This window comes from Podarcis raffonei, chromosome 8, assembly GCF_027172205.1.
Source record: "Podarcis raffonei isolate rPodRaf1 chromosome 8, rPodRaf1.pri, whole genome shotgun sequence".
In the NCBI taxonomy this organism is placed as follows: Eukaryota; Metazoa; Chordata; class Lepidosauria; order Squamata; family Lacertidae; genus Podarcis; species Podarcis raffonei.
In genome coordinates, this window is record NC_070609.1 from 68382338 (window position 1) to 68407285 (window position 24948).

General features: G+C 43.8%; 1 protein-coding gene across 2 annotated transcripts; it reads left to right on the forward strand.

The window, feature by feature from the left end:
* The first annotated feature begins 1783 nt into the window (after positions 1 to 1783).
* WRAP73 (WD repeat containing, antisense to TP73) lies at positions 1784 to 24816 on the forward strand. Of its 2 annotated transcripts, XM_053400629.1 has the most exons (12): positions 1785 to 2928; positions 4560 to 4712; positions 6300 to 6416; positions 14722 to 14794; positions 16591 to 16694; positions 17911 to 17997; positions 18560 to 18694; positions 18820 to 18897; positions 19669 to 19774; positions 21033 to 21158; positions 22988 to 23179; positions 24386 to 24816. In XM_053400629.1, exons 1-12 carry the CDS (start codon positions 2860 to 2862, stop codon positions 24499 to 24501), a joined length of 1356 nt encoding a protein of 451 aa, XP_053256604.1. In that variant the 5' UTR covers positions 1785 to 2859; the 3' UTR covers positions 24502 to 24816. The 2 variants fall into 2 exon arrangements, with proteins under 2 accessions (XP_053256605.1, XP_053256604.1); XM_053400630.1 differs by lacking the exon at positions 17911 to 17997 and having other exon boundaries at positions 1784 to 2928.
* Positions 24817 to 24948: the final 132 nt, after the last annotated feature.

Below are 24948 nucleotides of genomic sequence, written 5' to 3' on the forward strand. Positions count from 1 at the left end.
GAGGATTAGATGACCCTTGAGGTCCCTTCCAACTCTTACCATCATCGTAGGCCATGGACTACCTTCTCTTAGTTGCTCTTTCCTCCCCAAATGAGAAAGACAGATGAGTGCAGAGTATGAGTTGCGCAAAGCTGAGCGAGCTGGTAACTTTCCTGAGCGTGTTGGCCCCGATGCTGGAACCGAAAGAGAGTCTTTCACCATTGTATTGAAATTGTATCCAAAATCCTTTGTGGTTTAATCACAAAACTCTGCAAAATGGGCTAGGCTAAGAAGCTGAGACTGCCCATCCCACCCTGCGAGCTTCATGCCTGGGTGGGGTGATTTGAACCCTGGTCTCTCTCCCGGATCTGATTCTCTAACCCATGGGTAGGCAAACTAAGGCCCGGGAACGGATCCGGCCCACTCGCCTTCTAAATATGACCCAAGGATGGTCTGGGAATCAGCGTGTTTTTACACGAATAGAATGTGTCATTTTATTTAAAATGCATCTCTGGGTTATTTGTGGGGCATAGGAATTTGTTCATCCCCCCCCCCCAAATATAGTCTGGCCCACCACAAGGTCTGAGGGACTGAGGGACTGTGGCCCCCTGCTGAAAAAGTTTGCTGACCCCCAGTATACTGCTTTCTACATGACTTTTGTTTTATTTGATTGAACACAGATATCTATATATCTATATAATATAGCTAGATATAGTATTATAGTGTGTATATATATTCACACACACACACACACACAGACACACACACACACACACACTTATATCTATCTATCTATCTATCATCTATCTATCTATCTATCTATCTATCTTTAAGCAAATAAAATAAAAATGATCTATCTATCTATCTTGGAGAAGGAACTGGCAAACCACTCCAGTATTTTGCCAAGAAAACTCCATGGACATAACAAAGGAGAAGCTTTGAGAAGAAAGTGAGAGTTTCCAAGGCATGCTCTGGTTCATGGGGTCACAAGAGAGTCGAACACGACTCAGATGACTATCTATCTATCTATCTATCTATCTATCTATATCTGTTATGTACTGAGTTGAATAGGATCCAAACTGCAGCAGTCTGATTGGTCCCAGAACAATAGGATCCAAAAGGCAGCAGTCTGATTGGTCCTAGAACAATAGGATTCAGAATGCAGCAGTCTGATTGGTCCTAGAACAATGCAGCAGTATGATTGGTTGGCAGGAACTACCCAATCATGCTCCAGATAGAAGTGAATCCACAACCTGATTGGCTTACAGTAGAATTCCGGAATTAGCCAATCATGTGCAGCCCATTGTGTAAATAATGTATATAAAGCAGATACTTTGAGGGGACTTTCATGCATTCCTCCTCACCACTATGAGCTGAATAAAGAGCATGAAATCACTTTGCGACTCTGAGTATATTTCACTATCTATCATCTATCTATCTATCTATCTATCTCCCCTACTGGCCTAGTAGATTCTTCATTATCATCAACAATAAAAGCAGCGTCCCCTTCTCTGCAAGCCGGCCAGCTAACAACTCCTTGGCCAACCTTTCTAGCTTGCAACCTTTAGCTCGAGAGTCCGAGCACCCTGCAGAACTACACCTCCCAGCGTGCCTCGCGGCCTCCTCCCCACCCCATACCTTTTCCGGAAGGGAGCGGATAACTGTTTCCGGCCCGGGAAGAGCCGGTTGATTGGCGGGCGGCTTTGAAGCGGGCGCGAGGCCGCCTCTTCGCCTCGGCAGCTGCGCCTTCCCCTCCCCCACCCCATTCCACCGCCCACCTCACCGAGAGAGAGAGGGAGGGGGCTCGGTTTTTTGGGTGGTGGTCTTACCCGCTCTGTCAGTGAGGGGGCAGCGGGGGCGCCCTACAAATCAGCTCCCTTTGCTCAGAAGGGTGGCTGGGTGGGTGGGTCACCTCTCTCCCTTTATTATTCTCTCTTTTTTTGGGGGGGGGTCCCAGTTTCTTCCTCACTTCAAAGACCAAATCTCCCTCCCCCTCCCCTTTTTAAAATTGTGGATAATTTCCTAAGTGTGTGGGTCACACCCCCCACTTGTGTTTTGAGGCTGGGGGTCCCTTTCTCTCTTCCTCCCCTCTTTTCTTTCAGGGGGGCAAATTATTCCCTTGAAAATTTTAAGGGGCGGCATCTTCTTTTGGGGTGTATTACCGCCCTACCCCGTTTTTCTATATTCCTTTTTTGCGTGGGTTAAGGGTCGTTTGTACCTCCTTCCTTTACTTCAGGGGACAGTTCTTTGGCATCCCTTGAGACCTTAAGAATTGCATTCAACAGCTTTGAGGAGGACCTCTCCCCTGTTTTCTTTTATTGGGGATAATGATATATATCTGCCAGGTTGTGTTTTTGTTTTTTGGCGGGGGAGTAATCCACTCCTTCCTTGGGGTCCTCCCTCCTCTTACTCAAATTCTCACCCCCTCCATCTCCTAGACATTGATGGGCAGCACCTTCTCCTTTGAGGCTGTGTTTTTATTTTGAAAATTTCTTTCCCTCTGTATGTGTCCCCCTCCCCTACTTTCTGAGACTTCTCAAAATACAGCATCCTGTGGGCAAGTCTCTACTATTCTGGATACCTCTATATTATATATTTCCCAAGGCTGGGCTAGTTCATATCACCCCTTCACTCACACACACATTTCTTTATGGGAAATGGCATCTTTCCCAGTATCCACTGGACATCTCCTCCACTCCACTTCCTAGGACAGACCTTACACTGAACGTTGCTCTCTGCTTGGAGCAAAACTGTAATGTGAAAACTCCCTGTTCCTTAGCCTCTACAACAAGGTAGAGGAACAGGACTTCTGCCCTTGGGAGACTAGATTTGGTCCTTCTCATTTGCTAGGCTCCCCTTCTCCCTTGTTATTTGGTCAACATGAATTTCTCCGAGGTATTTAAACTCTCCAGTCAGTTGTGCAGGTTCTCTCCGGATGGAAAATGCTTGGTGAGCTTAGCCTTGTGGTGTGCTGTGTGTATCTATTTTACAGATAATGGGTTGTGGGGGGCAAGGACTAAGAGTGGGTGGACAGGGGGGTTGAATGTGGATTCAGGGAAGGATGGGAGATGTGGGGACCAGGAGTGGCTTTGATATTTGATGATAATACACATGATTTCCTTGTTCTAACTCAGTTTTATGTTGGGACAGCCTTAGCCAAACAGTATCTGATTTCTGCTTAGGAGAGCAGCATCCATAAAATGAGCCTTTCTACCTAGTTAGCAACCTTGTATGACATTTGCCCATTAAATTCTTAACTGTTTTTAAATGACACCAGGAAATCTCTTCCCAGAAGATGTGCATAGTAATACCAAAGTATAAATTGGCTGTGATTTTAAATAATCATTTTAATCAGTGCCACTCTTTCCTACTTAATGTGTTTTGTCTTTTAATTTATAAGCTTTTATTACTATGTTTGGTTAGTAATTCTAACAACCTGGATTATGATGATGTGAAATATGTTCCTTGTAGCCTATCTGCAGAAGTGCACGTTTACTGCGACATTAGTATGCAGAACTGGTGTAGCTGTTTAGAGCTGCAGTCCTGTGCATTGCTTCTTGGAGTGTCAACCCCACTGATCTATTCCAATGTCCCCAGTTTGGTTTAAATGAACAATTTTGGGTTCCTCTCTCCCCCACCTGCACTTCTTCTTTTGTAGCAAACCATAGTTTGCCTTGTTCAGCTGAAATGACAAACAATGGTTTGTCAAGGATGAGGAAGTTCAAGAGGAGGAGGAGTTCATAAACTGAAGGTGTTCAGATATAGAAAAGGAGGGGGCTTCTGCACCTGTAATAGTTACATAGAAAAGGGAGCTTCAGCAACTGAAGCTTGCGTGATCAGTTACAGTTGGAGAAGCCGCCACATTTATTGCATTGGTTGTCCTGCATAGGCCTAAGGACAGTTTCTGTGCTGTTGGCTGAAGTTATGTGTGAACCAAGCTATGTGTATGGGGGTAGAGACTTCCACTAAAGCCATCAGGAGAGCTTAATTAACTACGAACCAGACCAAGTAGGCTTTCTGGGGGATACCTATGCCCCCTGGTTTGAGGGGCCCTACAAAATGTGAGATTCACCCTACAAAACCCTACAAAGGTTTGGGAGCAGACTCTAAATTTCAGAGCTTGTAGTTACTGAAGCTCATCAGAAAATCTGTCAGTGGGTCTAAAAATCTTTGTGTATGTGTAGTTTTGCTGTGTTACAAAGTAGGGAATGCAAAAGAAAGTATGAAAGATTGCCTTTCTTTTGCAGTCCCTGTGGTAGGAGTGGCAGCTCCTATTAAAACCTAATACATTTTTTCTTACACCTCATTTTATATCAAATAAGCACCTATTTTGAAATTTGTAAAACAGGTACATTTAATATATTAATTGGCAATTGACAAATCAGTTATTTTTACTGCATGACAGGCCTGTGGTATGTCATCAGTCTATATTTTGAAGAGCTTTCATCTTCTACAGGTTTTGTGATGGTTTCTCCTGTCTCTGATACTAGAGGATTTAGGAATCACATCTGAAATAATTTTGCCCCCTGTCACTGAGCTAAAGTGCCCCAGCTAAGCTATTCATTTTTTGTTCTATTCAGGCCTCAGGTGTCCAGTATCGTTTGGTGGTTCGTGATGTAAACACTCTCCAAATTCTGCAGCTCTTCACCTGCCTAGACCAAATCCAGCACATTGAGTGGTCTTCAGATTCTCTTTTTATATTATGTGCAATGTACAAGCGTGGAATTGTGCAGGTGGGCACCCATGGAATATGCTTTCTTTTCTGGAACTTGCCAGTTTCTAAACTGATGGTGTTAAGTAGCAAGTATTTAATACAGGTGCTGAGGAAACAAATGCACTTTACATACAGAATGCCCCCAAGTTCAAACTGGCATCTTTAGATAGGGATGGTAGAGTCTTCTTGAAACCATGGAAAGCCTCTACCAGCTAGTGTGGATGAACCATTGGCCTGACCCTGTTTAAAGCAGCTTCCTATTAATATCAGGTCTTTATTCAGGAACATGAGGACTAGAATTTTTAATGTTTAGGGGAAGGACCATATCTCAGTGGCAGAGCATCTCTGTTTTGCATGCAGAAGATCCCAAGTCCAACCACTGACATCTCCTGGTAAGGCTGAGAGAGACTTCTCCCTGAAATCCTGTATTGCTGCTCCCAGTCACTATAGACAGTACTGAGCTAGGTTGAAAAGAGCATGTCTTTTCCAGGAACAAACAAACTGCAGAACTACGTCCCCTGATGCAAAAAAGTAGCTTTAGGGTTTTGCTAGTTTCTGAAAGAAGCAGAGCTGCTGTCAGTCCTGTGGACAATGACTGAGCTGGGCAGCTGGGTTAAGGACCCAGCTGATTTCTATCCTTGCTTGGTATCATCATTTACAATCTGGGAATAGCAGTGGTGGACCATCAAAGTGATGCTTAGCAAAGCAGACTTGAAAGTAATTTCACAAAACTTCCTAGCCCATACATTTTATTTTAATGGCTCACATGTACTTAGTGAAACAACATCATGCTTAATGAAAGACCTCTTATAAAATTTCCCTCCCTGATCGCCTGGAGGTGATTCATGCTTTCCACAGGCAACTTGGTAAGTGTGAGCCTGTTCTTTGCATCTGAAAAGCACCATATAAATAGGACAGTATGTAAATTCAATAAACAAAAAATAATTTAAGCAAACCCTTTCAATTCTTTGAAATTTTAATGTGTGGTGGGTCTTTAATAATATCATCAGAGCTCTGTGACATCTTTAAAGTCAAACAAATATACAGTCATACCTCGGGTTACAGATGCTTCAGGTTGCTCATTCTTGGGTTGCGCATTGCGCCGAACCCGGAAGTACCGGAATAGGTTACTTCCGGGTTTTGGCACTCGCGCATGCGCAAAAGCACTAAATCACGCTTTGCACATGCGCAGAAGCGCCGAATTGCAACCCATGCGTGCGCAGATGCGGCACTGCAGGTTGCAAACGCTGTGGGTTGCGAATGTGCCTCCTGCACGGATCACATTCGCAACCCGAGTGTCCACTGTATTGTGGTCTAGATCTCTTAAAGACAGCCACCATCTTTACTGGAGGCCTATACAATTCTGTACCACAACAAACCTCTTGACACTCTTTTGGAATAGTTTTGTGGCTCTAACTGGATGTAAAGAAGAAGAAGAAGAAAAGGATTACCTCTGTAGTGGGATCCAGCGCCAGTCTTTCATGGTCTTTTGCTGGTGGGCTTGTCTTTTTCTGTTGAAGAGTGATCCTTGAGAGGAAGCTGGTAGGGCTTTGGGTGCCTTGCTCAAGTCAGCGCTGACTTGACTGTTCTTCCTCCCTTGCCTTAGGTCTGGTCCTTGGAGCAGCCTGATTGGCACTGCAAGATCGATGAAGGCTCAGCGGGACTCGTGGCTTCTTGCTGGAGTCCGGATGGCCGTCACATTCTCAATACTACAGAGTTCCACGTAAGTGTGAAATTGGGGCTGCTCTTGTAAGATATCAAATGTTACTGTCTACATCCTAGCCCCTAAAATAGCCTGAAGCTCTTAAAGCTGCAGTGTGCTGCTAAGTTGTACTTGTGGGACCTTTTCTTAAAAAAAGTGAGGCTGCATGATTAAGGAAAGGCTCCTTTAATATTCTTTGCAGGAGAATATAACAAAGAAAGGTAACAAGTCTCAGATTTTAGTCACATAATCTTGGGTATATAAGGAATCATAAACATCTCCAGCTCTCCTGAGGACTGATGCATTGTTTAGTAGCCAAGAACAGGATTAGTGAGCCATGAAGTCTTTGTTTCCTTGTTCACCACCACAAGTTTAATTAAACCACTATCTCAGCCACATTTTTTTTACTTTTTTTTGCGTTTATGTGCATGTTACTAAGCTACCTCACAGGTAAGGACTATTGAGGTGACTGATGCAGATGGACACTTCAAAGCAATATACAAATTAGAATTGGAATTATTCTCCCTCTGATATTTTTAATATGGCACAGTAGCTTGAGATGGCTTTGTGCAGGTCACCATGCACATGGTGAACCTCGCCCCCCCCCTTAACACATGTCAGAAAATACAGGGTCACTTCCTTACCTAATCTCAGGTAAAGCTTATTTCCGTCTTCAAATATGCAGTCAGTTAGACGGATGTGTGAAGTGAAGGCCTGTTGTGGAGTCTCTGCTCTGGACTGTCCCTGATTCCCCAAATGTGGAAATGTTCCAAAATCAAAGGAAGAGCGAGAGAACACCTTTCTGTTTTTCTTACTGAGCGAATTGAAGGGCTAGTTTGTGAAGGATATTTTCCTCCCGTATTGCATTAGAGCCCGTCAGATGCTTTTCCTCAACTGTAATAACTGCCCAGGTGTGGAAATAACTGTTGCTGGTTCAGTAAATAAAAGAATAATAGAATCATTGATGATGGCATGCATAGAGCCACTCTCCCTAGAACATAAGAGCTCTGCTGGATCAGATCAAAGACCCATCTATCCCAGCATCCCAGTCCCCACCATGGTCAGTCCTATGTGCATGACAATCCCACAAGCAGGATATGAGGGCAGTAGCCCTCATAAGAGCATAAGAAGGGCCTGCTGGATCAGATCAATAGCCCATCTTATCCATCATCCTGTTCTCACAGCTCAACCAGATACCTGTGGGAAATTGCAAGCGGGACTTGAGTGCAAGAGCACTGTTGCGTCCTGTGGTTTCCAGCAACTGGTACAGTAAGCTCACAACTTGCGTGGGAGTTACGTTCTGGGGATCAAGTCTAAAGCCAAAATCATGTATAGTCAAAACCCACTGGGTTCAATGGGGGATTGGATTGCCCAAATCATTTTCCCCCAGAACCCAGCCCCCTTTCCACCCCCTTTGCCACACGTATAAAGCTCAGTGTGCACAAGTTGTGTGTAAGTTGGGGGCTTACTGCTTCAGAAGCAGTATTGCCTCCGATCATGGAATCAGAGCAAAGCCTCCATGAATTGGTTTAATTTTCCTTTAAAGCCATCCAAGTTGGTGGCCCTCCCTGTCTCCTGTGGGGGGTGAATTCCATAGTTTAACTGCATGAAGAAGTGTTTTATTTTATCTGTCCTGAATCTTTTAGCAACATCAGTTATCCATGAGTTCTAGTGTGATGTAAGTGAGAAAAACGTTTCTCTTTCCACTTTTCCCAGGCCATGCATAATTTTATAAACTTCCGTCTTGCCACCTTTTAATTTTCCTTTTTGCAAACCAAGTCCCCCCGAATGTTACATCCTTTCCTCAAAGGGAAGCCGCTGCATCCCCTTGCTCATTTTGGTTGCTCCTGCTGCCAGTGCTCCCCACGTGCTTACAGTGCTTCACTCACATTTCTCAGCAATAATACCTTCTAGGTTTTTTTGTGGCGAGGCTACTAGTAATCTCCCATAGTACAGGTGAATATTATCCTCATGGTGCGGGCTTATCCTCTCCCTGCATCTTTGCCCGTTCATCCGTTCGATCCATGGCTCTTCCGGGGCCATGCGGCAAAAAAGCAGGCAGGAGACTTCACTGTATTGGATAGTTTTAATAGGGTGAAAACTATTCCAGTTATCCAGCTTCATTTTGTTAGTCAGATGCCTGGCTAACAGCATCCCGAGGAATCGAAGATGGTGGGCTCCCTCTGCATACCTCTCACAGCTTCCAAATGGCACATGTACGTGGGGGCGGGCTGACAAGTTATTTATTACCCGCCATCAGAACTCCATTTGACCCTGCAGGATTTTCATTAAGCCCTTGCCAAGTTGGCATGTGTGTTTGGGATAGACTTTCTCCCCAGCTGTAAACAGGTTGCTAAATTAACTTGTGGCAGACAGCTGGCTGGGATATGTTGGTGTCTGCACTGTTTACTCTCTCAGGTCCTCTAAATCCATCGTCTGCCGGAGCAGACTGTGGACTAGTGTTTTGAGATGAGCACTTTAAGGATACATAATATCCTTGCATTGTGCACATTGCCCATTTCAGGGATCGCTTAGAAGGTTTTGCAAGTTATTCCTCAGCCGCCGCTGCTCACATTCAGAAGGCCGGGTTATGTCCGACACTAGTTCTGCTCAGAGTCAACCCATTGAAGTTAATGGACATAGTTTCGGAGTATAAACATAGTTGGCTCTGATCATGTTTCCATGTATTTTACTTATTTAATGCATCCTGACAATGGAGAGGCTCTGTGGTCCCATCTCTCTCTCTCTCTCTTTCTCCCCTGCAGCCTGATGACAGTTGAGGGAGGATCATGACCCAGTAGCCATTGATAGCCACCTCCTGCATATATTTGTCTAGTCCTATTTTAAAGCTGTCAGAGTTGGTGGCCACGGTAATGACTGGCAGGTATTGCAACTGGGAGGGGACTGGAATTCCTATTGCTGCTGGGTTTGTCCCTTCTGTTCACTCAGTTTTGTAGCCTTGGGAGGTTCCTGGGTTCCAGGTGTTGGTGATGGAACATGGGAAGCTGCCTTGTACTGAGTCAGACCCCTGGTTCATCTAACTCAGTATTGTCTGCACTGACTGGCAGTGGTGTGCCGGATTTTCATGCAGAAGTTTTCCCAAGTCCTACTTGGAGATGCCGGGGCTTGAACCTGGTACCTGTTGCATGTAGATTAGGTGCTTTTAACCACTGAGCTACAGTCCTTCTCTTCCCAGTTTTGCCAGAAGTGGTTTCTACCAGCTTCATGGATAAAAGACTTGCTTTTGCATAGTGGTGTACACCTAGTGACCGTCATGTTGTACCTTCATCGATTTGAGGCTAGCCCGCTGTATTAAACATTTTGCAGGACTACCATTCACAGGCTTCAGGTGATGCAGAAGACACTGATCCAGTGTCTTCTGATGGGAGAGGATTATTGAGAATAACTTGCACTGGGATTCAAATGTTGGCATTAGTTCCCTTTTGATTTCCAAGTGCCATTCAAGGAGCCCAGTGGCTTGAGCTTGACTAGGATGATGTTTAAGACTGGCTGGGAATGCTCCCTAAATGTGCCAAATCAGTCTGTAAGGGTCTCCAGCAAGGAGATATTGTTGGCAGTGGAATTCTGTTTCTTTGCAGATTCGACTTCTGGAAATATTGTAAGATTTTTTCTTTCTTTTCCAGACTGGCACCCAGTGGCCAGGGATAGTGTAGAAGAAGCTTGCAAACACTGTTGCCTAATGTGAGTTCTCTAAATGGGGTGGGCTGTAAGTCCAATAGATAGATAAGCTATTAATTATGAAACGGTTGCATGCAATTGTATTCACTTGGGTGTTTAGTCACCTGCTTCTATAACTGGGTTCACAACGGCAAGTCTTAACCTGCGGCAATAAATTGTATCTGAAAGATCATTTTCTGATTTGTCTCCTGGTAAGTTAATAGGACTGTAAAGAAGTGAAGAGTGTGTTAACAAGTTCCTTTTATGTGACTCTTGGATGATTTCTGGTAATGCTAGCTATTTCAAGAAGGGAAGGGAAGAGACTTTATATTCCTATGAGGTGCTGATTTTAAAGAGAGGCCCCTTATTTCTTACAGTGATATAGTTATTAAAGCTGTGAGTATTATTCAAATAGTTGTTGTGGATTGATGGGGGCGGGAAGGGTTAACTTTTCCTATATAAGGCTGAGGCATAAAAATTTGTCTGAAGTCCTTCAGCTGTTGTTGGGTTGCATCTCCCATCATCCTCAGTCAGCATGGCTAACGGTCAAGCATACCATGAGTTGTAGTCCAACAACATCTCTAGGGAAAGCATGGGCTACCCTTGATTTAAACATTAAATTCCCATGCCCACTTAACTTCTAGCCGTTGAATGCCAGCCCAGACAAGAAAAGTCCTTAGAAAACATCTGGCTGGTATTTTGCCATGAGCTTTAAGAGATTTGGGAAGCGTATTGCACAATGGTTGGGCAGCCACTGAGAACCAAATTATTGAGAAGCTGTTTGCTGACCAAAATATACATGTTATTGTTATAAGACATATGTTTACTCCCATGCTTCTTCTAGACACCATGTAGAGCTGAGGAGTCAGCCACTCTTATTTATTTATCATGTTTTGTTTCCTGTCCTTTCTCTAAGAAGCTGAAGCCAGTATCCAGTGGGTTATCTAACCCATTTTTCCCTCACATCAACCTTGTGAGGTAGGTTGGGATGAGAAGGTGGTACTGGCCAAGGCCATTTAGTAAGTTTCATGCTGAGCCCAGACCCCATTTCAGTCCAGCATTGTAATTCTCCTGCTACACACACACACACACACACACACACACACACACACACCCCTCTGTTATTTTGCAGGACGAGTGTGCACTTACAGTTGTATGATGCTTGTGTTTGCACACTAAAAATGCTTTAGGGTCGCTGCTTGACTCATTACCATTTGGAGCAATGTTTGTGCTCTGAACGACCGGAGGAGCTGCTAGCGGCAGTTTTCCCTCTTTCGGCGAATACTTGGGTGCCCTGTCGCTCTAATCCTTAGTAACTGTAAATGGCTATATTGGTTGAAAAATACTTTCTGTCGAGGAATGTGTGCTGCGTAATCCCCTGAAATCCTGTGCTGACAGACACAGCTATGTAAGGAGGCCCAGTGACCTAGTCAAGTCTGGGACAAAAGTTGACAGTCACTTGAGAACGCAAGGTTGTTAAGCGTGGGTTTTGTGTAATGAAAATTGCCAGTCTTGCCACCTGCCTGGGGTTGTCAAAGCTTGGGTGCAGCTCCTTAGCCCAGCTCTTCAGACTGTTTTATCGCGTTACTGTCTAAATACCTCTTGTTTCTCAGCTGTTTTTAGGCTATTTGAAAAATGCTGCTTCTGCTTCTGCTTCGCCTCCCACCCTTCCCTGCCCTGTGCTGCAAAACAACAGCTGTATGCTCCTCAGGCACCTTAGCAGTAGGATGTGAGTTTGGAAATTTTAATTAAGTCCGTAACCCCCACATTTGGGGGTGGGGATGGGGGTGGGCGGGAAGGAAAATCTGTTAGGGAAAAGCTGACTAAAAGCCCCTGTAGTGGCATTTGCTGGGATTTGGACACCCCCCCTTCCATTACAATCTGTTGTTAAATTTCTTACTTTCTTGATCTCGTACATAAAAAGAAGGGTGACTAGAATCTTGTGTTGGTAGGTGTTGGGTGCCTAAGTGCTTTGGCATTAATTATCTGTAATGCTGGAAAGTGGGAGCAGGTTGACTCATGAATTGTGGACGATCTGCCCGCTTGTTGTTCCTTATCACTGCAAGCTGAAGGGCTAAATACTTTTCTTTTAAAGTAAACATTCAGGGAAGCGGTGTTGGCACTGGAGCCCGGCCTGTTAGGGTGAAGGTGGCATAGCTCCACCAATCTCAGCCTTTCCTAATGCAGCTGCCACTTCACTTATAGTCCAGAGGGTGGCACTGCCAGCACCTTCCTCCTCCTTAGCCTCAGTGTTGCTCCTTGCAGAACTCAACAGAGAGGAGGATGGGGGCAAAACCAGAATTACTTGGCTCTGCCTGTCATCGACTCGGGCTCCATTTTCTGCTGATCTGTCCGCCTCCCTCCCCGAATTATTCCAGTGGGCATCAGCCACCACTGGATGTTGGTAGAACTTCATGTCTCTGGAAGACCATTAGTCATTGCCCATACTCCAGTTCTGTCAGTACATCTTTACTCAGACCTCTGGGTCTTCTTGAGGTTGCTGTTTAATTAGGTACGGGGAACATTTAGTTCGTAGAACAGTCTATGGGTGTGCTTTATCTTGCTGGAATGCTAAGGTTAATGTTTATGGTTCTGTTGTCCTGCAAAATCTGGAGAATATATTTTGGAAACTGCTCTGTAATTTTCTGAATGGTTTATAAATGGACCTAAGGATATCAAATAAGCAGCAGGGGGCCATCCCTTATCACCACTTGTCTACGAGTGTGCCTTTATCATTGTGCACTTGTTTGCAGATATGGCAGTCTTCAGCAACCTGCTGCCCTGCATATGTTGGACTACAACTCCCATTGACAACTGGGGACGATGTGAGTTGTAGGTGAACAACATTCTTGAGGGCACAAAGTGGGTGAAGGCTGAGAAAGGGGATGCCTCTTTCCAACCTAAATTTGAAAGCACCTCTGTAGCTCCCTGATCATCCCTAGATTTTACTGGGCAGTGCACTGCAATCTCTCTTCTGCTGAGATAGGCATTATGTTGCTGTTTTGAAAGAAAGATCTGGTGTCAGGAGTGTAGTCTGAAATTTATATTTTGGCATGACTGCAAACAAGCTGATGAGACGATGGTCTAAAAAGCCTTTCACTGGCTCAGACCCAGAATTAATCTTATTTTTTTTAATGGACATAGAAAATTATTGCTTGCTACCTTGTGATTAATGTTGCATTGCTGAGGGAAACTTCAAACTCGACTGAAAGTATGTGGATTGAAAGACTAGAGTAGGGAGAAGGAACCTAAAGCGCAAAGGTCAAATATGACCCTCCAAGCCTCTCTATCTGGCCCTTGGAACTCTAACTATGCCACACCTCTTTCTGAGCCACACCTCCTTTTCCCACACCACACCCTTCACTGGCCCTGCCTTACAGCCTCAGTTGAGTATTTTTGCCTGGCTTGTATGTGCCCTTGAACGCTAATAATTTGTTTATTTATTTATCTCATAAAATTTGTACACCGCTTGATGGTAAAAAAATAAAGTAAATAAATAATGTATATGCTACTGATTCCTTCTAGTGAGAGGGCTGGAACAAGGAAAAGAGACCAAACACCTAGGCCCTTGCCCTTGATGGTAATTAGCCCTTCCACTCTGACTGTACCTCACCCTGCCAACCACCACTGAAACTGGGGCACCACCTTCACCACTCCTGCTACTTGTCCACCCAGACACTTTAGAGCATCATTATTCACCACCACCCCGCCATTTACAGCTGGGATATTAGGGCCACAAGATAGTAAACCAGTATTTCCCAAACTTGGGTCTCCAGCTGATTTTAGACTACGACTCCCATCATCCCTAGCCAGCAAGACCAGCAGTCAGGGATGATGGGAATTGTAGTCCAAAAACAGCAGAGGACCCGAGTTTGGGAAACCCTGTAGTAAACTAAAGCCCAGCTGTATGTGCGTTCCACACTTTCAGACCCACAGGTGGGTTGTGAAGCCACACCAAGTGGGTCACAATGAAGCTGTTGCCGCCATGTGGGTTTCCAGCTTAGCCTAAGGAGCGTTAACTACATGTGTGTCTAGACCAGTACGCATTTTAATAAGGCACTCATTTCATCCATTTCCACAAGTCCTGCAGTGTGCCAGGAGAAAGGCACCAGTTGTTTTTTTTTAAATAAGATACGTATTTCTGATCAAGCACTTTCTCCTGCCACATGACAGCACTGGTTTTCCTTTAGTAGTAATGCTAAGTTAGCACTGCATGTGTTGTTCTGTGAATTGCCATTTTAGGATTAACAACATGCAATATTACCAGAACTAAGTATAAATCAAAAGCGAAAACACAAAAGTGCACCCCATGATGCAGCTTGGGAGTTGGAGATTGGGGTCACAGGTGTGTACCAGTTGAAGACCACTTTTTAGCACTTTAGGGAAGCACCAGTTAAGATGCTTGAGGGATGTAAGTTTGCTTTTGCTTGTGTGCTGGGAAGAAGGTATCTGAAGCAAACCTGCCATATGTCTTCATGTTTTGTCCCCTAGTTTGGTTTCCCATTCTTTCTGCAGAATGAAAACCACACCATTGTCGAGTGTGGAGATGAAGCTCAGTGGGTTCTGTATAAAAAACACTCCCCCTGCATGCATTTCATCTGCAAAGATAAACAAATACTTCCTCTGTCTCTTTCTCTGTTTCCAACAGCTGCGGATAACTGTCTGGTCCTTGTGTACAAAATCTGTGTCTTATATCAAGTATCCCAAGGCCTGTCAGCAGGGTAAGTGGAGCTAACCTAAAACAGGAAAGGTTTTTAAAAAAATTATTATTATAGCGAAGATTGCCATGATCTGGGGATATCCCATATCCACTTCAACTCATATTTATCTACCAGCAGGAAGGGTACTGATATGGCAGGGTAACTGCAGTGTATGTTTGTCCCAGTGGATGTTGGTGTTCACAAGTGAGCAATTCCCTCTTGTTCCCAAGCTGTATTCTGTCAGATCCAGGCACGTGTCCGACTGGTGGAGATCTGTGTAATAAAAATCCAGAGTACAAAATCAGTTTAGTAGGAGATGGGGGGGGTGAGCTTAAAAGTACACTCCTGATTTCTGTGTGGGTAAAGTTTTGAAGCAGGAAGGAAGTCAGGTGTGGTTCTTGTGAACAGCAGCCTGATATTGCTAAGCCAACGTGTGCAGGCTGACTGGAGGACAGAATGTCTGAGGATGTGTAGTATATCTTTCTGTTACCACTGAATAACCACAACCAGTTCTGCTAACATACATGTCACTATGAATTGGTGCTTCTGTTCAGGGGATATAGCACTAAAGAGAGAAAGTTTTTTTCCCCTGGTACAAGTGGGGAAGGCCTTGCCATATATAAAAAAGAACAAAGGTGTTTGGGTAGAAGAACAATGCCAACATGGAGGATACGTGTGTCGACTTGGAAAATGCGGCTGTTCATTTCTACAGCCCTTGATGATTATGTTCTATCTCCGCTGTTGGAGGCAGTGTGCCTCTGAATACTGGTAGCTGGGAATCACAGGAGGGGAGAGCTGCTGTTGCACTTGAGTCTTGCTTGTGGGCTTCCCGGGGGCATTTGGTTGGCCACTTTGAGAACAGGAAGCTGGACCCTTTGGCACAACTGAACAGCGCTAATTTTAGGTTCATATTCCATTGGACAGCCCATGCAATTTAATTAAACATGGCTCTTTTCTCTTTCTTCTCTATACTTACCATGTTCTTGCACACACATGAATCTGAATACCATAGGAAAGGCTGAAAATGCTTAGAATGGCATTTTCAAGAAAAGTGGAAGCGTTAAAGAACGCACTGAGAAGTAGCTTTATCTTACAAAAACAGTATCTCCCTGATACCTGATCTTAGGTTACATGTACACAGTTGTTTTTGATGATTATAATAGTTATTGCATAACCAGTCTTGTGAATCTGCTGTTAGACTGGCTCTCCCCACTCCACATGATACGGATTCTTTGTACTTATAAGCACCAGTTTGTCCAATCAATGTTACTCAAATCATGTGCCTAAAGAAATAGGGAAGTATTCTAATATCTCTTGTCTAAACTAGAGGTGAGAATACTAACTTGCGCTCCTCCCCTTACGTAGTTCATACCAGTATTTTGAATTAAACATTTGTGGTTTTGTGTGGCCTTTCAGAAAGCATTTCTTCTTACCAAATAAGATGAGGACAGCTGAGAGTCAAGGGTCCTGGGTCAGGGTTCTGTTTTCCTTTCACACGCAGACAGGCTTTCCATTACTTGGTCTTGACAGTAGCGGAGTTTACAATGGTGGTACTTCAGGGCCTTGAAGAGTCAAATGAAAGCAATAGACCTCCACTTCAGAGCAAGTATAGCATGTGTGTTATGCAAGGCCTCTCAAGAGAACAGGAACTAAGCAGCAACAAATATGCCTTAAGACATACTCATCCATCCTCAAAAAAAAAGCCTCTTCTGTCCAGGTTTTGTTTTTCTTTGGGTTTGGCCCATTCCTTGGCTAATATTAATTGCTCAATTTCCCTCTCTCCTAAGTGCTGCCATTTTTGTGTGTGTGTTTGGCAGGAATAGCATTCACAAAGGATGGCCGGTACATGGCCTTGGCAGAGAGGAGGGACTGCAAAGACTACATCAGCCTCTTTGTATGCAGTGATTGGCAGCTTCTGAGGGTAACCCTCCCCCCATTATTCACCTTCCCCTTGTAGGCTCCCGTGTGCCTTGTAACCTTATAGAGCCTGTGCAGATGTAACGTTCCAAATCCTTTAGCAATAAGGAGTTGACCGTCAGTTTGTGCCTTTTCCTTCCACCTCATTCAATTTGCAAATTCTCTTCGATAGGCTAGAGCTGGTGCTGTCTTTAACCGTGGTTAATGCTAATCCTCCTGGGAATCCAGAGGACTTATTCCAGGGGAGAAGGCAAAGTAAGATAGTGAATTGTAGGGGTGGGGAGCAAGCTAGTTTCTTGCAAAAAGTGAGAAGAATAGTGCTTGAATATTTTTGCTTTATGTCTCAGGCTCTACAAATGCTAGAACCTCAGAGCTAGATTCACCTAGCCAGTTCCATTAACCTAAGGCCTGTACAAACACTTCCTCATGCACAATTGGCTCAGGGAGTGTCAGGAAAATATCCCCAGAAGAGCAAGCAAGGGTGTGTATGCTTGCACAGATAGAACAATTGGAAGAGCGAGATATTTAATTCCACTGTTAGGATTGTATTCATTAATGGATACAAGTTGCTCATGTACACACACACACACACACACACACACACTTTAAAATGAAAGCTGGGAATTGGGATTATAGTTCAGGTATGGGGCAGGAGGACACCCTGTGGGTGCCCACGATCATTCTTCTCAAAATGTGGTCCAATATTCATAAAAGAAAATAAACTATTTATTTAATTGGTAATGTATTTAGAATCACATAATTACAGAGTTGGAAGGGACCGCAAGGGTCATTTAGTGCAATCTTCTGCATTGCAGGAATCGCAGCTAAAGAATCCCTGACAGATGGCCATCTAGCCTCTGTTTAAAAACAGCAAATGAAGGAGAGTCATTTACCTCTTCATATTTCAGAGAAATTTTCTAAGCTGTTTTCCACATCCTAAAATATCACAAATAGCCAAGTCAAAATAATATTGGGGTTTTTTTTACAGTACCTCATATAACAATTATGTAAGATGCCTTCTTAAACATTAGTAGAAATGGAAACAGCTGTCATAATGGGGACCATACCTATGGGCAGATTCAAGATGTAGCAGTACAGCAGAGACAACCAGCCCCCATCAACCAACTGTAGAAGCATAGGAAGCAGCTGCTTCTCTCACTTCTGCTGTTTCCCCACCTTAAGCTCACACTGAAATTATTTCCTTTGTTTCTTTTTGGAAGCATTTTGATACTGAAACACAGGACCTGGCTGGGACAGAATGGGCGCCGAATGGCTGCGTGTTGGCGGTGTGGGACAGCTGCTTGGAGGTGAGGGGAAACTGCCAGTGCCTCAGTGGAGGGATCTTTTGCCAAACCCATTGCAGCGTGTCAGAGCAGCTGCATCCATATTGACTCAATAGCCCACATAGAAATGTAGCTGAGAGGTGGCTTTAATGAGAGCATTATCTAGGTAATGGCCTCTTGAGAACAGGCATGGGTAGTCTGTGGCCCTCCAGATGTTGCTGGACTGCAATGCCCACCACCTCTGACCATCAGCTATGCTGCCTGATGGGATCTGGAGTCCCAAACATCTGGAGGGTCACAGGTTGCCCCTTCCTGTCTCAAGAGATGGCCTTTGCATCAACTTGTTGAGCGTATGCAATCTGTTGCTGGAATCTGAATGCAAAAACACTTCGAGATTTTGCAAAATGCAGAGAAGATTCTCTTTTTTTAGTGCTTAGCACTCAGCACTTGAGTATGGATAATTGACAGGCTGTGCATATGCATTTTTGGACTGGGGCGGAGGTTGCTTGCTTCAAGACCTTCAGATGGGACAGACTAAAACTCTTAAGCCATTGCCAGTCTTAAAGATGTAAACCTTTCATTTCAGTATAAAGTTTTGCTGTACTCCCTCGACGGGCGTTTGCTGTCCACATACTGTGCTTATGAATGGTCACTAGGCATTAAATCTATCGCCTGGAGCCCCAGCAGCCAGTTCTTGGCAATCGGCAGTTATGATGAAAAGGTAAGGCTTCTGAATCCCTGCCAAAGTTGAGTTTGTGCCACAGTTTGTTCTCTCTCTCTCTCTCTCTCTCTCTCTCTCTCTCTCTCTCTCTGTATTCACCCTGGGCTTTCTCCTCTCTTAATCAGGTGCGCATTCTGAACCATGTGACTTGGAAGAAAATTACAGAATTTGAGCATCCTGCAAACATTGCTAGCCCAAAGATAGTAAGTAGAAAAAGAAGAGTGGTCGGCTCATGCTGCAGGAAACACACTGGGGGGGGGGGCATTGAGACCTCTTATAATGATAATACTTGGTATTTGTAGAATTCTTCAAAATGTTTTCAGCAGTCCTTACAAAAACTCTGTCAGTATCATTGTCCCCAGCAATGAGGGTGTTCAGGCTGTGTGGCTTGTTTAAGGTCATTTAGTAAGCATTCAGCTGAGGTGAGATTTGAACACGGGACTTCTTGTTCACATCTCAGCCTTTTAGTCACTTGATGTAAATCAGCCAAGTGCTGGTTAGTATGGACAGCTTTGATAATTATTTTCTTTTTGTTTGTTTATTTGAACCAAAAACATATGCAGATTCAAGGGGATTGGAGCATTGCTTTGTGATTGGAGATTAGGAGAAATGTGAGGCACTGCCTTGGTTCATGTGTTCTTCCTGCTCTTCCTCCCCCATGAAATGGGCTTTTAAAACATGGACATCCATGTTGCGGCTTCTTTTCTGCAAATTCTCTTCCATTTCTATTTCTCTTTACATCACACAGTCTGGATATCTATGTTCTGATTTGTGTTAGAACAATAGTTGAGAAGGATTAAAGAGTCTTCTCACGCAAACCCCACACCCTGTTTATTCTTAAGTTTCTGTTTTCATCTGATGACACCCCCACCACTCAGACCTTGCTTACTGCCATGCTTTCCAGCCCGAGCGTGGATGATCTAGCAACGTGTTTCCTATAAAGAGGTGCAGGGCTGACTTGCCTTTCTCTTCAGATTGTCTATAAGGAGGTGGAGAAATCGCCAGCAGTTGAAGTGGAGAAACTTGCCTTCCCCCCTACCAAGAAAATGGCAATCTCTCTCTTTAGCACGAAGAGCAAATGTAAGTCAAAGCAGGGACCGTGTGTACAAAGCTGCGTTATCACTTGTTTGTTTACTTACTTAAAAGTATTTGAAATAACTTTTACTCTCTTCTGCTGCTCAAAAGACCCCCATGGTGAAATACAAGATGTACTGTGCCCTTAGATGCACTGTGTAAAAGGCAAGACATAAAGGAAGGGGAGAAGGGAAAAAACAAATATCAAGCCGTATTTCTTATAACAGCCAGCTGGGGTGGAAGCAGGTTAGAGAAAGGAGGTGCCAAAAGGATTTGGTTTTGCCACAGAAAAAGGTTCAAATACATGATACAGAGTGATACCATATGGTTCTTGTGAGATCTTGACTGCTTTTGACACCATTGACTGTAAGGTCTTAGCAGCATACCTGCTTGACTTGGCAGTTGTTGAGCAACTGCTGTGGACTGGATTCTCTAATTCCTGTCAACAGATACCAAAAGATACTAATAGGTAGTTGCTCAGTTTTCCTAGCCCCCCACCCCCACCGCACCACAAATCTCCTGTCCTGGCTGCTTCCATTCAGCATGTGTCTATATGAGGCAGCTGAACCACATCGTGAGACACTGGAGTTGTGTATGGTGAGATATATCTCATTTTTGTGAGACTGGGCACTTAAAAGAAGGTTGGACTAAGTACTCAGTATCTGTTGATTTATTGGATTTATACACTGCCTTTCTGTCAAGCCACTCAAGGTGATTTACAGTTTTAAAATACTAAAACATATATATTATAGAGTCTTTTCAGTGCCATTTGGGAGCTGGTAGTATGTGTTCTTCCTGGCCTGGGCTCCTTCACTTCAGTAGGGCTGTGTACCAGTACTGGTGGAATCCCGAACTGAATCTGGCCAATTCAGGTTAACCCATAATTCCGCCAGAATGGGTTGAGGTAGCCTCAGGTTGGATCGGATCTACCCACAGTGATCTAGGGCTGTCAAGGGTGGCGGTGCAGAGCAGTCTTGTAGTGAAGGTTGGGGAGTGGGGAGGAGGAGATCTAGGCAGGCAGCCTGCAGGTGTTTTCCCTCTACTGATACATGTTTAATTTGTTTTTTAAGTGCTAATTAAACACTTTGCAAGGCCCCCATTGGGGCGCCTGATTGGGCCCTGAATTGAAGCAGTGGGAGGATGTGCAGCCCTAGTACTCTGTGTGCATCATAATATTAAAAGGAAGTTTATTCCAGGATCCATAAAATAGAACAATCTATGGTTTAAGTGTCATTATGACTTTTATTTTTTCCTCTCCTTCCAGATGAAATTGCCCAGGTCCCAGTTTCTTTGCATCATGTCAAACCTGCGGTAGACCGAGCAAATCCTAGAATTGGAGTTGGAATGTTAGCTTTTAGCTCAGATAACTGCTTCCTGGCGACCAGAAATGGTTAGTATCTCAAGAGGGGTGAATGAGGACCAATGTGTGTCCTAGTGACTTCGGGTTCAAGTCCTGCCTCTAGAATGTACTCATTGTATGGCTTTGTGTATATGACTCACTTCCCATGTTATAGTTTGGAAAGTAACTGCCCCATCTTACATGGCAAGGGTCTCCTTAATAGGAGTGACCCATTGTGGAGGTTTCTCCAGTTCAGACTGAGTGGTGTGCTCAGTGGTTAGTGCGTGAAAATGCTATTACATTAAGCACAGGGACCTGTCAGCTGTTTATGTTTTCATCATGACATCAGCTAGTAACTTCTGTAAAGCTTTGTGTTCTTATCTTGTTTTATAAACATCTTGACTAGCTTGGAATATAAATTTATGTTGACACTATATTTTTAATATTTTGTTGAAAGCTGCCCAGAGTGGCTGGGGAAATCCAGCCAGATGGGCGGGGTATAAATAATAAATTATTGTTGTTGTTATTGTTATTATATGCTTTTGAGGATGGATCTTAAGAGAAAAATGAAACATGTTTCTCTCTCTCTCATGCCCTTGCACTGATAACACTGTGATTATGAAACTCTTGCCCTGGGAGCATGCCCAGAACATTCCACCCTAAACTTTGTGAGGTCTTGTCCTGCAGACTGGTTTCCCCAAAAATCACTTGAAGACAATTTGGTTGCACAATCTGCCACCTTATTGGTTCTTTTAATTCATGCCCAGGGGGCTGCATAATTTTATTTAGGTACTTCCACCCCATTTTGCAAAACAGCAATCATAAAGCCACTTAACAGTATTAAGCTGCTATAAATACTATTTCAGATAGTAAAAATTCAAATAGTGATCAGTAGAATGAAAACAGCTGTTTAAAATAGGATTCCAAATGGAACATGTTAGTTAAAAGGTCTTTTGAAGGCACCCGTCAAAAAGCATGCGGGCAGCAGGCTTGGTGAATCTCCTTCAGGACTGAGTTCCATAATCACAGAGCCACTACAGAGCTGCCACCCCCTGCAGATTGATCCTCAGTCAGTGGCAGGGCCAGAAGCCAGGCCTTGGATGCGGATCTTGAGACTTTGATAGGTTCATGCAGACATAGGTGGGGAACTTGTGGCCCTCAAGATGTTGCTGGACTACAGATGCCCTCATTCTTGAACACTGGCCATGCTGGCTGGGGCTGATGGTTCCTAAGAACACTTGGGAGGCTACAGCTTCCTCACCCCTGGCACAGGTGGTTCAAGCAATAACCAGGTCCCAAACTTGAGGGACTTGGTCATCCCCAGTTTTGTTTTTAATTGGCAGCAGCGTGACCAATTTGAGCATAGTAGTAATGTGTCTGCACCACCTTGCTCCTGCCACATTCTGAATCAACTGCAGCTTCTGGCTTGTCTTTAAAAACAGCTCAATTTTAAATGCATTGCAAGTAATTTAGTATGGCTGTAGCAAGCAGATGGTTAACTGAGGCCCAATGAGCTTTCTCTAGGTTGCAGCCGGTAAACCTAGCCAAAGCTAGTAGAATGCATTCCTGGCTGCAGATGCAACTTGGCCATCTAGAAATAACCTTGGTTCCAGGAGGTATTCTAAACTCTGTGCTTGGTTCTCTAGTATTTGGTGACTAACACAGTACTTGGTTCCAGAACAGGTTGTATATCTTTATCCAGATTAACAAAAGATCCAACTCACTGCCTGATGGGCTTTGCAGTAAGTTTTCACTGTGGGTGGTTGCTGAGGTCCGTCTGCCTCAGTTCCATAGACCAATTATTAGTACAATTGTGAACCAGGGACTGATTGCATTGTGTGCCTGTATTGTACCTTTAATTGCTGTTTCATGTCTAACAGATAATATTCCTAACGCTATTTGGATCTGGGATGTCCAAAAGATGAAGCTGTTCGTGATCCTGGAGCAGCTGTGTCCCGTCCAGCTTTTCCAGTGGGATCCCCGTCAGTCCCGGCTTGCCATTTGTACTGGGAACAGCAGAGTGTACCTCTGGTCCCCAGCAGGATGCGTGTCTGTACAGGTACCAGTGGAAGGTAAGGAAGCTCCAAACTGATACTGCAGACAAGTCAGGCCTAGGGGCAATTTTGCTACAGTGGGGAAGGGTATCCTTGAATGGGTTACTGTTACCTACTGGGCAATTAGCAACAACAGGTTTCGTTAACATTTTCTTAAACTGTGAAGCCTTTTTCTAAACTGGCTGATCATTTTCAACATGTCTTTAAAAGACAGCTTACATTCTCTAGGTGTGTGATCATTTCAACAACTCTAGGTCAATGCTTGGATTGATGTTACCACATCAGAAATGAACTGAAAGCAGTGTGCTGGTTGGCCCTCATTTGGTTGTTAAATATGCGGTGCTGATTAAATGCATTGCACGTGACTGTGAAAAAACTGAGGCAGTCACAAGTGGAGATTAACTCTCTGCTAATCTCCAAAACCATATAGATCATACTTGCATTGCTGTCATGAAGCACACGGTGTGTGTGTGTGTGTGTGTATTCTACTCTGAGTAGGCCCATTAAAATTGGTCAACCTTCTCAGAGTAGGACTAACAGTGGAATACAGCCCATGTCAAGGTTCAATCCTTCACATCTCCAGTAAAAAGGAGTAGTAACAGGTGATGAATGAAACTGTCTGATGGAGACTCTAGAAAGTCACTGCTAGTCAGAGTAAACAACACTAGGCTAGATGGTCAATCTGATTTGATCTGAGTCATCTTCCTACATCAGCTGCTACGGCACACATTCTAGAGTGCTTTCTGCACTTTTAAGATACTGAAAAAAACACAAAGGAATCCTAAAATCTTTTAGGATTATTATTCTCTTAATCATCCTTTCAAATTCTGAAGCTGTGACCAAATTAGCATCACCCACACCCAAACGGGGAGATATTAGGAGGTCTATGTATTTGAAGAACCTCAAAACAGCCCAACGAGTTTTGAGCCTGCTTAAGAGGCCACAGGATGTTGACTGTTGTAGGTCAGGGTAGGGAATAAGACTCGAAAATAAGATGGAGTGGTTGAGACCATGAACAGGAATGCTCCATGCAGTAACGTGTTTGAATACATTTTAGAAAGTAATCCTTAAATATTTACGTGTACAGTGCAATTCTGCAAATTGGAGCTAACGTATGCCTACAACTATCTTTTATCTGAAGGGGTGGGCATTATAATGATCGCCTAGCAAAATTTTGTGCTTAAAGGGTATTTGCCAGTAAAAAATTTTGATCCTTGTCCACAGGTGACTTCCAGGTAACTTCTCTGTGCTGGCACTCCAGTGGGGACTCTCTGGCTCTCCTGAGTAAGGACAATTTTTGTATGTGTTATTTAGAAAAAGAAGAGGAAGATGTGAAATAGCTACACCCAAAGCTAAGCTGGGTTAAAACGGAAGCCTGGTTTTGTGTACTGGTTCTCCAGCATTGCAAGTGGAGGGGGAGGGTAGAGAGAAACTGCTGCTGGGCTTAGTCTGTATATAGATGTGTGGAAGCTTGTATTTGCCCTTGATGCACTTTAAACAGCTGAGCAGTATAAAATGTTATGAAATAGTGAGGAAACAGGTGTTTTAGCTTTAAACTTCTAGATCCATTTACAACATAATGTGTATCTTAGTGTGTAAACTACTTAGTTTATTTTGAAAATAAAACATTTTTGTTACATAATGTATTATTAAAACATGGCTACAAGGTTGCCATTTTTTTCATTCTTCAGAGTATGAACAGTATGTGCTGTCGCCTATGAAAACAAAAAATTGAATGAAGGTGTGCAGTGCTGACTTATAAAGGGAAAGCTCTCAGGTTAAACTCA